At 45.1% G+C, this 16,630-nt stretch overlaps 1 protein-coding gene across 4 annotated transcripts in view; it reads right to left on the bottom strand.

The window, feature by feature from the left end:
• The window catches only part of SCHIP1 (schwannomin interacting protein 1), a 188,006-nt gene extending 171,746 nt beyond the window's left edge, over positions 1 to 16,260 (bottom strand). Inside the window, exons 1-3 of one of the 4 annotated variants that reach the window (XM_066259051.1) lie at positions 15,633 to 16,260; positions 14,854 to 15,113; positions 14,478 to 14,720 (exon numbers count right to left, since the gene is read on the bottom strand). In XM_066259051.1, the coding sequence (XP_066115148.1) occupies positions 14,478 to 14,720; positions 14,854 to 15,095 (485 nt within the window). In that variant the 5' untranslated portion in view covers positions 15,096 to 15,113; positions 15,633 to 16,260. Of the gene's footprint in view, positions 1 to 14,477; positions 15,124 to 15,323; positions 15,460 to 15,632 lie in introns of those variants that run through there. The other 3 variants (XM_066259047.1, XM_066259048.1, XM_066259046.1) reach the window with 3 other exon arrangements.
• Between the last annotated feature and the right edge of the window lie 370 nt (positions 16,261 to 16,630).

Raw genomic sequence — 16,630 nt, 5'->3', positions numbered from 1 at the left:
AGGTCAGCCAGTATGAAAGAACAGCTGCCACTCATCCCTGGGCCCCTTCCTCCAGGTCACCAGTCTTCCTACCTCCTGGCCCACTGCTCTTATTAGTTACCTAGGTGACCTCTGCCAGCATCTGGCTTTGCCATCCTTGCCATCTTTCCAGCTCTAATATTCTGATTCCCAGGGGGTCATTGTTTACTAGTAAAAGAGAGTGTTAATTACCACTTCCAGTGCCCTGGGGTCTTACTCATGTGTTAGTACAAGCACAACAGTGGTACATTCACTTTGCTGAGTATTTCTGTATAAAACACTAGAACAATAAACCTAATACAGAAACCACCATACCACAGTAAAGTAGGCACTCAAAAAGTTTTAAAATTACTGCTGCCTAAATTGTTCTACAACAAGATCTTATTTTAAGGGCTATTTGGGTCAGATTGTGGAGCCACTGTAAACTGGGTAACAACTCTAACAGGAGATCACAGATTACATACTTTTAAGTATTCAAAAAAAAAAATACCAGGGGTCTTCTCTCTTACTCCTTACAGAACCAATGTCAGGGTGGAAATAAAAAAAGAGCCCTTAAGATGCAGTTGTGCTCATGACAAAATGTCAGATCAGGTCAAAATGGACCAAAAATTATGTGAGATTGCACACAAAAAAAGTTGTACTTTTCATAAGAGACATAGTTTTTAGATCTTGGTGCCATGAGGAGAAAAACAGAAGGCTAAATTGGTTTCAAAACTATTTGAAAACATGTTCTTTTTATAGGAGTGGAGATTAGACTTTAAATTCTTTGCAACTAAGACACTGTGCCAGTTTCCCACAGGCCAGACCCTTCTTATTTTGGAAATAAGTTTAATATTAGACTTTCTTTGGATAGGGGAAATGGGATACAAGCTCTTATGCTGCTGGACTTGACATTTTTAATGTCAAAAATGACCCAGTATTTCATAACACAGCAGCTTTTTGGGTTTTGTTTTTACTTCTTAATGCTCTAACCTCAAATCTAAATTTATAACACTGCTGAAGATCTTAGGAATGATGCAGAAATTACCTCATTCTCTTTCATCTTTTTTAGACTGTTAATCCAAATTTGGAGGGACCCGAAACATGGAAGACAGGAACAAGGTCCGTCGTTTACACATTAAAACTTTATTGTCTAGCTTGGCCAAGCGGCGGCAGCTCCGACAGAAATCTGAGGGAGAGAGCCCCGGCCCTTTGTTCTACTTAGTTTTTATAGTTTTGTAAGTGGGAAGTACAGAAGCAAAAATTGTAATTAGGAGCCCTTTACCACTATTGGTTATAGTCATATGTCCTTTAACATGATAGGACCATGTTCAATTTTGCAAGCCATACATCATTTTGGAGAAAACAAAATTTACAAATCAACACAATGGTAGAAAGGTGTCTCTTTACATATTAAAAGGCCTTCCTATATTTTCTAGTGTTTATCTGTCATCTCTCTGTCCAGAGTCAGATGTACTAACCACATGCATTTACATAGGAGAGGTAGTTTTCGTGGGGACAAATGCCTGCAAATGGCTCACTGCTATAAGAAAAGGTTTATTTTGGCTTTTCTCTTCTTGCACCTGGCTAGCCATTTACCCCTTTTCCCACAGGTGTGGTGGAATGTCTGGGAATCCATGTTTTCCTCCCCTTGCATTTACAATACAATGCCAAGGGCCATCCTGGTTATGCCAATCACAGAGTACAGAGACTATTCTCACAATTTCTCTGCACACTTTAACCCAAATTAATAAAATGTTCTCAAGCCTTCTAAAATATTAATATTAATTCTGTAGCCTTTGGTACTTCACAACACCTGCGGGTGAAATGGCTCAGTGGCTCCTCATAGACCACGAAGTTCCTTCCCTTTATAGCAAACCAAGAAGGAAACAGAATCAAGTTACATTAATTGAGTACCCGCCACAACTCACCTGTTGTTGTGCCCTGGGCATGCCTGGCACCTATTTGGGAGCGAACTGGCCAGGGATAGCGCCTGTCCTGATCTCCCTCCCACCAAGTGGCCCATGAGGCGCCTGGCAAGGAGCCCTGACCCCCAAAGGTGCTCAGTACTGGGCAAGTTACTTTCTTATAGACATTGAACTGGTTCTCTACACACACAGGAGTAGAAGGGGAAACAGAGGCAGGCAGGGGACCTCGGCGTGGGGTCCTAGAGGAAGTGAAGGGTGCGCACTTCTACTCCTGAGGGTATAACACAGTTCGGTGGCCGTGTGCTGACCGACACCCGCTGCCTGGAGGTCTGGCTCTGTGGCTGTACGGTGTTCTCTGTCCTCTCAAGCACCCTGAATACAAGCCCTGTTTACCTGGCAAACGGAACATCAACTGAAAAGCCAAACCTACACACTTGCTTGTTAGAAGCTTTTTGTAATATTTTGTTTAAAAAAAAGAAAAAGAAAAAAAACCAACTCCAGGAATAAGTAAGACATTTATTGCTACAAGAAAGAATTTTGAAGAATCATTCATCTCTATTAGGACATTGGTAATAAAACCCTCTGATAGAGTTTGTAGAAATCATCTGCCTACTAATGCACTGCTTCTAGTAATCCATAAAAATTGAAGCTTTTACTATTTTGGTATACTATGCTAATACTCTAAGGCAGAAAGAGTCACAATCACTTTCATGAACCATAAGTACTAAAGACAGACTACGAAATGGAAGGGAAAAGAAGAACATGATAGTACCAATGACGGAAAAGGTCACTTAAGTTACAGATAGCTATAAAATATTTGGGTGGAGATGTAGGGGGATCAGTAAAATGTACAGACACAAGTGGCAATTATTAGAAAATCAGATAAACAAACCAGACTAAAGAAAACTGATAACTCTTCTAGCTTCCAGTAATACAATCCCATGTAAGTTAGGCGTAACTAAAAAATATTTTATGAATACTTTTGAAAAACCCTCAACCCAGGGCTGCACAAACACCGACTGAATTCATTCTTGTCACCTCGGCATTTCCTAGTCTAAGCTCCAATTTTCAAGTTATATATATATACTTTGTGAAGAAAATACCGTGAAAGTAGGGAAAAAATGGGAATACCCTAAAATGACACAACAAATATTGAAGAGAATAAAATTAGGTTGACTATATGCAGGAATGAAAACAGACAAGTGATAAAGATTGGTGATTGAAAATGCTTAACACAATTATTTAACAAATATATAAGAAAAATAACAAAATTATTCACAGAAGTAGCCAAAAACAAAACAAAGGAAATGAACAAACAAAGAGTATCCGGGGAAATGAGGGCCCTGCCAGGTCTGAGGAGACTTGGCCAGTTAAGGAGAGAGACTATTACAGCTCTCCTAGACCTGACAAGAAGAGTACTGATGACTCAGCTCTACGACTTTAACGGAGAACTCAGAAACATCACACGGGGAACATAAAAATTCCTGACGGCCCTTTTCCTGTTCCTTGTTCTCACCAACATGCCAATGGTGCCAGGTGTCCTAATGGAGACTAGTTTATGGGCTGTTCCTGAAATCCACAAATACCTTTCTAGTCTTTTTAGTCTTGGTTTTGTTATTTCTTCTTTGGGGGGGGCTATAATAAAATATTCATTTAAAACTCTGTCTAGATGGAACAAAATCTGCTTCCAATTTTGGGCTGAACCATACAGAGATCTTTTCTCCCTTATCTTTCTGGATCCAGCACCCCCTCAAGGCCCCGACAGTCAGTGGAGGGGCTTCGTATAAGGAAGTGATGCAGAGAGGTACCTCAACCCTCCCTCTGCTGCTTTCGCTGCCTCCTGGAACTCAGGTAGCTCCTGGCAAAGTTCTCAAGTGGCGTCATCCCCCTCGCCCTGTGACAGGAGAGGATGCGCTGCGGAGTGCCTGAAAGGCGGGTGGACAGGCAGAAAAAGCTGTTTACAGATGGGAAAGAAGCAATGACAGAAAATAAAAAAAAACTGTCAACCCAAGCAGAGAACTGTTCTGTTGGTAAAAATACACACAATATTGATCTTAAGTCTGAATGAAAGAAAGCAAATTTATAATTGTCTGGCTACGTGGATTAAAAAAACAAACAATCATTTGAAAATTTTTCACTTCATGCTCAAGGGAGCATGAAGTAATAAAAATTAGAGATCCATTTTCACTTTTGAAGATCTTTAATAATATAAATGGATCTGTTCTCCAAACTAAGTTTTAAAATCACATGTTTAAAAAAAAGGTGTGGCACTAGCTGGAGAACTCATTAAAAGTGGGACTGGCCCTGGCTGGTTGGTTCAGTGGTAGAGCATTGGACTGGCGTGCATAAGTCCCGGGTTCGATTCCCGGCCAGGGCACACAGGAGAAGCACCTATCTGCTTCTCCACCCCTCCCCCTCTCCTTCCTCTCTGTCTCTCTCTTCCCCTCCCACAGCTGAGGCTCCATTGGAGCAAAAGATGGCCCGGGTGCTGGGGATGGCTCCTTGGCCTCTGCCCCAGGCACTAGAATGGCTCTGGTCGCAACAGAGCGACGCCCCAGAGGGGCAGAGCATCGCCCCCTGATGGGCAGAGCGTGCCCCCTGGTGGGCGTGCCGGGTGGATCTCAGTTGGGCGCATGCGGGAGTCTATCTGACTGTCTCTCCCCGTTTCCAGCTTCAGAAAAATACAAAAAAATTTAAAAAAAGTGGGACTAGTGAGTCAGGTGACTTGAGGCTGGGTCAGGCTGGGCTGAGGAAGTTGGGTGAAGAAGTTTAATCTCCCTACATCTGTTTCCATCATTGAAAATGGTGAGGGTTTGATGAGATGACCTCTCAGATCATTTCTATCTTTAAAATCCTATTACTTTTCTACTAAAAATATTCAGTTTCATAATTGACACTTGAATGTCTACAGAAGTGTGTGCAAATAATCTCCCATTCACTGACTGTATAAAATATCACCTTGTCCTAACAGCTCAAGGGAGCATGAAGCAACTGAAGAAAAGTATTCGCAAAAACCCTTTTTTTACTTAGGACTGAAGTTCAGATGTAAGAAAACAAAATCGTTCATGTCTTCAAGGGCAAAGATCCAGAAGTAAAAACAAATTTCTATTTTAAAATGCAAATGTAACATTTCAGAGTTTCAATAAACTTTTAAGAAAGGACCCAGAATTACTATTATTGGCATAAATAAAAAATTCCAGAGTGTAGGCGTTTTGAGTCAATTTTAAAGCTAAAGGGTATTATAAAATACATCAACCAACCAGATAACAAGCTTTCAGCAAATGTCTATTCCTCAGGAAATGCCTGAACCTATACTATGTATGTTTTTGATGGAGAGGGTGGTAAATAAGAGACATACCCACAAAAAATATAATCTAGAATATACGACAATGTCACTGAAAGAGCCTGGAACCAGAGCCAGAACGTGACAGGTTTGATCTGAGTTTTGTCAGGCAGGAAAGTTCAGGCAAATTCCTGAACTTTGCTGAGCCTCAGTCTTCTTGTTTCTAAAATGGAAATAATAACTGCCTTGTCCAATTTCCAGGTGTCATGAGGAGCAAATGTGATAATGAACATGAAAACACTTAAAACTAGAAAGCCTTTCAGGACCAATTCTGAGGAAATAGTACATAGTAGATCAGAGGTTCAGAAGAGAGGCTGTTTGGAGATGAGATGATCAGATACAGTTTCCCCAAAAAGGTGACTCTCTGATTCAGAGCAGGCCTTGGGGAAGCAGGTGCCAGGCGGGGTGGTGGACATCAGCAGCAGCACCTGAACCTGACTTACCAAAGGGCTTGAGCTGGATCATCCAGAGAGTGAGAAAGCAATGCCAGGCAAGGTCCTGGGGATAAAAATGCGGGCAAAGCCAGAAAAGGACAGAGGAAGGTGAATGATGTTGGTGGTGAGGTGTTCAAAGGACTCAACAAATTGGTGATAATATCTACGACTATTTTTCAGATATTCACTCTGAAAATTTTCCTTAGAATGTCTAAAGGGACCACTATGTACAAAGCAACTAGTAGGCAAAGATTTCGTTTAATCCAATTACAGCATTTAAAAGGCTGTCCTACAACAGGGTGAATCATCTGATGATAGCTTAAATACACACACACAGCCCTAAGACTTGTGTTTATTACCAACCTACTATTTTCTTTCTTTTTTCTTTTTAGAAAGGAGGAAAGAGAGAGAGACAAAAACATGTATCTGATTCCTGTATGTGCCCTAAGGCTCAAACTGGCTACCTTTGCATATCTGGATCCCACTCTCATCAGGCCAGGGCAGTGCAACCTATTTTTTTTTTTTTTTTAAAGATGCTCATCTTTTTTTTTTAAATTTTATTTATTCATTTTAGAGAGGAGAGAGAGAGGGAGAGAGAGAGAGAGAGAGAAGGGGGAGGAGCAGGAAGCATCAACTCCCATATGTGCCTTGACCAGGCAAACCCAGGGTTTTGAACCGGCGACCTCAGCATTTCCAGGTCGACGCTTTATCCACTGCGCCACCACAGGTCAGGCCACCTATTTTTTTTAATCCAATCATATTCTTTGAAATCTTGAGTACATGTGAACAGATAAAGCAGCCTTTGCAACTCTTAAACAAAAATCAACCTAAACTAGAAAAGCATGCCTAACCAGGCAGTGGTGCAACGGATAAGGCGTTGGCCTGGAACGCTGAGAACCCAGGGTCAAAACTCCAAGGTTGCTGGCTTGAGCGCTGGCTCATCCAGCTTGAGCCTGGGGTTGTGAGCTTGAGCGTGGGATCATAGACATGACCCTAAGGTCGCTGGCTTGAGTAAGGGGTCACTGGCTCGGCTGGAGCCCTAGCCCCCCTCAAGACACATGAGAAATCAATCAATGAACAACTAAGGTGACAGAACAAAGAACTGATGCTTCTCATCTCTCTCCTTTCTTTTGTCTGTCTGTCTCTCTCCCTTTCTCTCTCTCTAAAAAAAAAAAAGTAAGAAAAGCAGGGCAAAGATGGCACTAAACATTTCAAGGATGCAGACTGAAGCACAGAATATATTTAGCCCTGATAATTTCTGGTAATGATAAAGAAACAAAACGATTTTACTGCCATCGTGAAGTGCTCCCCAAGCAACAGGAATAAGTGATAACTACACACTGTTAGATTCAGGGAGGCGTGCTGTGGCTGCCAGAGTGTAACATTTTGGAGCAAGAACAGGGAGGTGCTGATAGGGCCCTGCTGTGGCTGCCAGAGTGTAACTATTGAAGGAGCAGGAACAGGAAGTACTCATAGGGCCCCTGTGAGGCTGAGAACAAAGAAGTTTATGTTTGAAATTCACCACTAAGCTAAGCCCGGCCCCTGTTGCTATGTCGGCCCCTGTTGCTATGCTGCATGCGACCTCCCTAGCGAATAGCTAACTGCCACATCTGCTTCTGTATAATGCTTGCTCACTTAGGATATATAAGGACCTAGCTGTAAGCACCAGGTGCGACTCTCGTTTGCAGCTCCTTGTGAGTACGGTGTCTTCAGACATCTTGGGAGTTCGTCCCTGCGCAGGTTAAACTGGCCAATAAAGTAACATCTAAACTCCTGAAAGTCTCTGATGTTTGTTCTCGTACTCGGTGGATACAACACACACCACACTTCCAGGGCTGTGTCCCAGGCTGCTGGATCACATCACTTATTAAACTTGTAAACTACTATATTTTGTAGTAGTAATAAAGACCTCTTAACTCAGTCTATAAAAATGGGAACTCATGTAATTTAAATATAGCCCAAGTCACCAAGGAAACCAATTACTCAGCCATTCAAGCTCCTTTAGTAGTGTCACTGATGGATAAGGAGTAATCAGGCTGTAATTCTTACAGAATAATACGTTGAAAATAACCTGTAATTGGTACTATTCTAGGAAGAAAAGTAGGTAATTTAAAGTTTGCTACTAGTTAATAGTACAAACAAATAAAAAAAACACACATTATTTTCAAGTACTTTGGAAATAACTTCATCAGGAGAATTTGCTTTCAATTAACATACTGATTAAAATTTTTCTTATCTTTTCATTAAATGGCAGGAAATGCACCTGTCATTGGCATTAAAATACAATAAAATTGGAATTAAGATGTGTTGGGTCTACAACTAGAACTCTTCTCTCATTTAAAAATGAGTGCTTGCCTGACCAAGTGGTGGCGCAGTGGATAGAGCATCGGACTGGGATGCGGAAGACCCAGGTTCGAGACCCCGAGGTCCCCAGCTTGAGCATAGGTTCATCTGGTTTGAGCAAAAGCCCACCAACTTGAACCCAAGGTCACTGGACCCAGTAAGGGGTTACTTGGTCTGCTGAAGGCCCGCGGTCAAGGCACATATGAGAGAGCAATCAATGAACAACTAAGGTGTTGCAACGCTCAACAAAAAGCTAATGATTGATGCTTCTCATCTCTCTCCATTCCTATCTGTCTGTCCCTCTCTATCCCTTTCTCTGTCTCACTGTCTCTGTAAAAAATAAAATAAAAAATAAAAAAAAATAAAAATGAGTGCTTTCCTCTCTGAACAATGGGTGTAATGACTTTGGTTGAATGCAAGACATGGTCCAGGTACTTTCTTGTTGGTTTAAGAGAGAGGGCAGCAGTCATCTGAAGAGAGATGTCCCGCAAGTCTGAAGGACACAGATGGACTAGACTAGAGCAACCAGTGGGAGATAAAACCATGGTTACAGGGATTGTATTAGGAACCATGGCAATGTCAACATTTTTGGAAAACAGGCAACTTCTTAAACAGTTAAATACATACCCACTGTATGATCTAGTCATTCCACTCCCAGGTATTTCCCCAGGAGAAATGAGAGAATATGTCTCTGCAAAGACCTGTGTGAATGTTCCTAGCAATTTCATCTCTAATAGACAAAACTAGAAACAACTGAAACGTCCACCAACAGGGGACATGGGTATATCCATAAAATGGAACACTATCTAGCAATAGACAGTAGGGAGTCATAAACATACACAGAAACTCACATGTATCACACAATAACTATCCGCTGAGTAAAAGAAGAAAAAATAAGAAACAAAATTACATATATATGCCTTTATTTACAAAAAGAAATACAGGAAAGATAAACCAAGAAACAGTAGAGTTGCTTGTCTACCAGGAATGGGAACTGAAATAAACAGAAGGGGTAAGGGATGGAGTAACAATTCTCTGAATATGTTTTTCTGTGTAATTTTCACTAATGAAAGTATGTTAATGTTCTACATATTAAAACAAAAAGCCCAACAAATATTGAGCATGTATTATATGATTCCACTTGCATTTATTTCAGAAACTACAAGCAAATCTACAGTGATGGAAGTAAGATCACTGGTCAAAGAACGAGATTACAGAGGGACACAAGGATCCTTTTGGGGGTGACCTTAGTAATGGTTTTACAGGCGTATACATTTGTCAGAACTCATCGGACTATACGCTTCAAATATGTGCAGTTGGTTATATGTTAACTCTACCTCCACAGAGCTATTTAAAAAGAGAGAGAGAGAGAGAAGTGCGAGAAAGAAAATGGGAGTGAGTTTCCAGAGACATAACTGGTTAAACATGAAGGACCACAGACCTCAAAGGAGAGAAAACTGCATGGAAAGATCATTGAGATAAAGAGGCGAAGTGACACTCCGTTTAAGAAAAGGAGTACAGTGGGATCGTGGGCACCCCCACCACACTTGGTGATGTGTGGGGAAGCCCCTTGAATTGGTAGAAAGAGTGATCCTGGAACAAACTAAGGTCCTGGACAAAAAAAAGGAAGTTTCTCTCAGGATAGTCCAAGCCAGTTCATCAGAGTCAGAGTACGCAGGGAGATGAGAATTTAGGATGAATACAAACATATGAGAACAGGACTCCCTTAAACTGGCCTCCGTGGTTCTAAATCTGAAATCAAAAGCACCAAGTCCCAGTATCCTTCATTACTGCTTAGCTGTGTGTGGCCCTTGAGCATTTACACTCCTGAGGTGATGCAGGCCTAGGACAGGACTGTGAAAACCATGTGAATACCATGAGAATGGCTGACCAACGGGAGTGGGCACTGCTGGGGGAAGTTCCAATGGTTGAGTGGAATGTCTCCCCCTCCCAGCCTGCATCAGGCATTCACTCCAGGCTCAATAGAATGTTGGCGAAAAGGAAGTGAAATAAAGGAAACTTGCTGCCTCAATGCTCTAACATCGGGTGGGAGGTTAGGATATCAAGGAGGATTTGGCCACCTGCGGTGACATAGCTTTACCTTGGAGTAGCCAGCTCTGAGAAGATAGCAGGAAGCTAGGTCACCAAAGTGTTTTCTTCAAGACGCCTTGAGCACTTCCGTGTTCTGATACCAGCAGTCGAAGACAGCATCCCACCCAATTCCCCCCACTAACTAGCACCTGGCACCAAGGGAGCAATTGGCTGCTTAAACCCTTCAAGAACAAAAGGTCAGCCCTAGGTTTCAGATGCCACCTAGCTAATGGGAGTTTTTCAATATGCCTCTAACTCTTCCCTGATTGACAACACATTTTGAACCTCAGTCCTTCCTTTGAGTGTATTGCTACAGCCACTAGGGCAAAAAAAGGAGACCTGGATAGGAAGTAAGAAGACCCTGAATGGTCATGGTTTCACCCTGCAAAACTCAATGTTATTCCATTAATACAAACCCAAATCAAACCCTGTCTTGAGAAGAGATTTGTAAGTAAAGGGATTCTGATTATTTTCTAGTTTACTTCTATCCTTAATACTAATGAAGCAGAAGAAGGGACTAGTTATTAAGAAATCCTTTAATTTACTTCAGGAAGATAGGAGCTCTTTCCTTTCATTTAAGATTACTTTAAGAATTAGCCTGATTGGCAGTGACAGCACAGTGGACAGAGCATCAACTGGGGACACTGAGGTCCCAGACTTGAAACCCGAGGTTACCAGCTTGAGCACAGGCTTATCCGGCTTGAGCATGGGCTCACTAGCTTGAGCACAGGGTCACCAGCTTTAGTACAGGATCATACACATGACTCCATGTTCTCTGGCTTAAGCCCAAAGGTCACTGGCTTGAAGTCCAAGGTCACTGGGTTGAGCAAGGGGTCACTAGCTTGGCTGGAGCTCCCACCACCCCCCATAGCATGTATGAGAAGCAATCAATGAACAACTAAAGTGATGCAACTACAAGTTGATGCTTCTCATCTCTTCCCTCCCCTCAAACAAACAAACAAACAAATTATTTTAAGCATTAAAAGGAGAAAACAAAAACCTAGTCTAATGTCAGCAGAAAGGACAACACCGCTTTCATAGATTTCTCTCTGGGTCCTCAGACAAATCACTAAACAACTCCAGGCCTCAGTTTTCTCAATAGTAAAATGAGAGGGACAGTTTAGGTCTGCAGTGTGTGAGTCATAATAACGCCTTCATTCATTCATTTGATAATAGAGAGTATAATATATATATATATATATATATATATATATATATATATATATATATATATATATATATATATATCTCCCAGGCACTGTTGCAGGCACTAGGTTACCGCAATTAAAAATTAGGCAAACCTGATGCACTCTAATCAGATTCTAGAGAGACTAAAAATGAAAGTGAGCTGAACAAGTTAAGGCCAGGTAATCGTAAGTACTAAGAAAATACACCAGGAGTGCAAGGAAGGGAGTGAAGCTCCTCAGTTTATTTAGGGAGTGTGGTCAGGGACAGCTGTTCTGAGAAGGTGAGAACTGAATAGAGACTGGAATGATGAGAAGGAACCAGCCACTGAATATCAAAATAGAATGAGCAAAACAAGGTGGGAATAAGATTAGTAGTTCTTTTCAAAGAAAACCTGTCTCCTCACTGTCATGTAAACCCCTGCTCCCAGTATTACAGAGTAATTCTATTTACACATAACTTTTAAAGAATAACAAAAATATCATTTGGTTTCAACAATTCTTTCAAGACAGGCTTTCCCGCCTGACCAGACAGTGGTGCAGTGGATAGAGCATTGGTCTGGGATGAGGAGGACCCAGGTTCGAAAACCGAGGTTGCCAGCTTGAGTGTGGGCTCACCAGCTTGAGCGCGGAGTTGCTGGCTTTGAGCATAGGATCATAGACATGACCATGGTCAACAGCTTGAGCAAGGGGTCACTTGCTCTGATCTAGCCCCCCATCCCCCTCAAGGCACATATGAGAAATCAGTTAATGAACAACTAAGGTGCTGCAACGAAGAATTGATGCTTCTCATCTATCTCCCTTCCTGTCCATCTGTCCCTCTCTCTGTCACTGTCAAAAAGAAAAAAAAAGATAGGCTTTCCCTTCATACATAACTCCATTATTCCTAAATTTCTGTCCTTATGGTTATAAATTTTTCCACTAATTCCAGGCAGAAGTAAACAGGATTTAAACAGGGGTTTCCAAACTGTTATGATAGAGATCCACAGTGAGAAAGAAATCTTACTTCATGACCCAGTGTATACATAAAAATGATACAAAAGTTTTAAAAGGCCAAGCTGACCATAACTACCTGAAATTCTATTTCATTGTTCCTAAATGCTAAGATGATTTCAAAGGTAACTTATACTTTTAAAAACACTATTCTAAACTAACATTGGTTAGTAATTTTGCTCAAAGACAAACCAAAATATAGAAAAATTCAATATTGCAATAATCTCAAAGGCCACCCCCCCTTCCCCTTTATCTTTGTACTCATACTTGCTTTAAAGCAATGGAACCCAAATTTCACTGTGACTTGTAGTGGAAATGCCCAGAAGGGACATTTTCAGGAGGGTTAGGGAGTCAAGTGAGGGGGACAGGGGAAATCAAATGTGCAAATTGTTCACTAGGTAAGGACATGCCTATGATTTCAAAGATTGCCCAAGAAAATAAGAGTTACAAAGTCTTTATAAAAACAAGAAGGGGTGTGTGTGTGAGTGTGTGTGAGTGTGTGTGTGTGTGTGTGTGTGTTGGCAGAGGGAAATCCATTAAATTTTAAGTGCCCAGAGGGGTCTGTCTGCATTCTTACCTCCCTCCCCACAATTCCAGTTTCTTATTTCAAACTTAGCAAATAACACAAGAGGTGCTCAATAACATTTTAGTTACTTTTGAATAATGGAGCTCATTGTCATTATCAAATCCTAATTTCATGTGTATATCGAGTTATCATATTTTCCTGGAATATATAAATGTCACACGATAGTAAACGAAAACTTATTTATCTTCAGGTCATGGTTTAAGTCCAGGGAGCTCAATGAGGTATTTTTCTCAAGCACTAGGAGAAAAAAGGATGTTTTCTATTGCAAGGTACAAGAGATATATTGGCTGCAATAGAAAGATTTCATGTCTGCTAGTGGCCATGATAAAGCTGGGATTAAAACGAGTGTGTTAATTTAATAGGTAGTTTCTCCAGGGGGAACAACCCTTGGGCTCTGTCAACTCAGGGCTCTCGCTGATAGAAACCGGGCCAATTTCTCTGTGAAACGCAGTTACCATCCTCACCCCTGAAGTAAGAAGTGCATGCACTCAATTTCCAGTAGCCCCAGGGCCCTGAAGCGGAAAAATGACACCTGCAAACAAGCATTTTCCCACACTGCCACACTGCCACACACAGAAAGAAAGCTCATTTAAACTCTGCCCTTTAAGCCCCATTTAGAGACATTTTTAATGATTTCAAATTACAACTGTTGCATTATCTCAAAACAGTGATACAAAGGGGTGCTGCATTCCTGATGCTTTCTTTTAAGTCATTTATCTGCCCTCCTCCCTCCTCCAGGGGCACAAAAGACGTGGAGACAAGTCCGAAACGGTCAGAGCTTCTTATTATAGACGTAGCCCTCCTGCCTTTCCCTTCGGGTCCCCACTCCCGCACCCCTCCCTCTCTGGGTTTAATGACCTCCGGCACGGAAGTGCAAGAGGTTTCTTATCAAAACAAGGAGGATTCACTGGAGAGGGACGGAATGAGTCAGGCCGCGGAGGCTAGAACGCCTCCCTGGTCTTATAGCAGGCCAATTCACCTCCTTCCCCAGGTCAACAATAGGCCGGGTTTCAGAAAGGAAGAAAGTCTCAGAGGAGAACGGCCGGTCAACCATCCAAATACACGATCATTCGCTTACACGATGGAACCAACCCCGCTGCTAGACCAGAGGTGTGGGCGGGCGAGTGTGTGCCTGTACACTGGCGAGACATCAGTGGTAACGAAGGAAGACCCACCACGGCTGACAAAGCTACAACTATTACGATTTGAAATAATCACCCGCAGGCACTAGCTGCGGTGCCAAAATCTCCCCGGATGTATTTTCAGGCAAGTGACTCACAATCTCGTCTCCCTAAGTAATTCCATTAAAATGAGTCGCCAGTTCCACTAACCCGACTTTGCGCTGCTCTCTGGCTGGCCCCTCTCCCCCGCCTTTTGCCCATCCTTCAAACCTAGACAGCTCGCAGACGGAGCAACCGTAGCCCAGGGGAGCAGAAGGCAGGCGCTCCCGCCCGGCCCCCCAGGGGGGGATGCATGGGGCCGCAGGCGGGAGGGAGCACCGACAGGGCACAAGCAGGCTGCGTGCGGGCTGTGTTCGCGTGTGTGTGCGCGCGTGGGCACACACCCCGGCCAACTTACTGAGGTGGAGTTGGTCCTCCCCTGGCTCTGGTTCTGCAACTCCTTCTCCTGGAACTGCAGCCCAGCCAGATGCTTCTCCAGCGCCTCCCAGTCCATTGGGGGCATCGGGTGCTCCTCCCGGACGCACGTCGCAGGGTCCGTGGGCCGGACTCCCGCCGGCAGGGGCTTCTGGACAGCCCGGCGGGGGCCTCGAGAACCGCTGGGCCAGCCGGCCACCACCACGTTGCCATTGTGCCTGAGGTCCTGGGGGTCGTGCAGGTGGAGGTTACCGTTGGGAACCGGGGGCGGCATGGCGGTGGTGGCCCCCCTACCGCCGCCGCCGCTGCAGGTCCTAGCGCTCACGTCCCCAGGCTCCTGGGCAGGACAACGGTCATACCGGTATCCTGGTTCGTCGCGCTGGTCGTCCTCCTCTTCTTCCTCCTCCAGCGCCCACTCATCAATCACCTTCTTCTGGTAAACTGGGGACGGCTCCTCATAGTCTTCCAGGGCAGACAACGAGTCCAGGCTGCAACCCGGCGACGACGAGGATTTGCACTCGGAGCAAGGGGTCACTTTGGTGGAGTTGGACTGCGAACTGGTACGGCTGCTGTTGCTGCCAGCGTCACTGCCTAGATCCATCCCATCCTCTCGGTAATCCTGAGGGGGGGGGGGGGCAGAGAGAGTGAGCCGCCAAGCCGAGCCTACACTGGCCGCTCGGCCGCCCGCCACCCGCCGCTAACACCCGGGTCCAGCACCCTGTGCCCGTCTGGCCCGAGGTGCGCCCCGCCAGAGGCCTGGGGGCGGGAGCTGGCACCAGCCTAAGGCATCCCGTATCTCACCTTCTTCCCCTACCACAACCATACTTACTCCCGGTAACTAATACTCAAATCAGCAAAGGGCGTGCACACTTTCCTTGCGAGAGGCCGCATGACGCGAATAGACTTTGTTTTAACCATTTTGTACCAGGCGCTCCCCTGCACCCCGCCCCAAGGATCTCCGAGAACCAGAGACTTTCCCCGAGAATTAGAATTTCCTGGGGGCTGGGACTGAGAAGCGGGTGGGCGGATACTAAATTCGCATCTTGTTCAACCCGCGGAGACCACCACCCACCCCGCCCGCCCCGCCCCGCTTGCGCCACGGCGGCGAATCCAGCTCCGCTCGCCCGCTGAGCTTTACTTTCTAAGGAGCCGCGGGCAGCTCCGAGGTCTGTCTCTCGCCTCCTCGGCCGCCCTTCCTCTGCTCGCCGGAAGGCTCAGGGTAGGTGGGTGCTCTGGGCTCCAGCCGCGCGGGTCGGCGCCCCCTTCTCGGTTCCCCGAAGTGTGCGGGGCCGGGTCGCCACGGCAGTCGCGGGGTGGGGGGGCGCCCTCCGCGGCAGAGCCGGTCCCGCCACCGAGCATGCCCAGAGGATGTCGGGCGCGGCGCAGTCCGTTCTCCCGGTTTTCGCGGCAACAGCTTGGGGCTGGAGGCTGGGCGGGGATGGGGTTGGAGAGGCCGCGAAAGGGCCTGAAAAAACGGGGCGCGGAGTGCTAGGGGCGCAGACCCGGCTCGTTAGCAGGGGCGGCGTCCTGAAGAGGGTGGTGAATTTGAATCCCCGGACACACTCGCATTTCCTAGGCGCTCCCCAAGCCCTCTCTGCGGGGCTGGTTACCGCGCCTAAACCTCCCTTCACCCCAAAGCACGGCGAAAGTCCCCGAATGACCCCGTGAAGAACTTCCCTCCCCCACACGCGCACAAACACAAGCCCATGTGAGAGCCCGAGTGACGTGAGCGCGGTGTCAATGCACCGTCATTTCCCTTCCACCTTCCTCTGCCGCTTCCTCTCTCCCACAACTCAGCTCCGGTCGCCTAGCCGTCTCCCCTTTCAAGTTCAGACTGGGTGGAACCTGTTGCTTAACTCAGTTTCCTTCCCTCCCGGCTGCATGCGGAGGATGACGACCTCAGGGGTGGAGTTGGGGGGGGGGGGGGTTAAGTGTGAGGTGAGACTGATACCTGTCTGTCATGATGGTGGAGAATCTGTTCAGATGAGCCACCAAAGCCCCCTTCACCACTTTCATCCAAGGAGACATTAAAGGAGGGGTAGAGGTTATACGGTAACGCTGCTGGCTGCTGGCACATTTGACTACTTTGCCTCTTTCAATTTCTCAGGAAACCTATGCTACGATTTTCAACTAGAT

The sequence above is a fragment of the Saccopteryx bilineata genome, chromosome 2 (assembly GCF_036850765.1).
Source record: "Saccopteryx bilineata isolate mSacBil1 chromosome 2, mSacBil1_pri_phased_curated, whole genome shotgun sequence".
NCBI classification, from domain to species: domain Eukaryota; kingdom Metazoa; phylum Chordata; class Mammalia; order Chiroptera; family Emballonuridae; genus Saccopteryx; species Saccopteryx bilineata.
The sequence above is the reverse complement of the archived record's forward strand: the minus strand, read 5'-3'. Positions and strand labels throughout refer to the sequence as shown.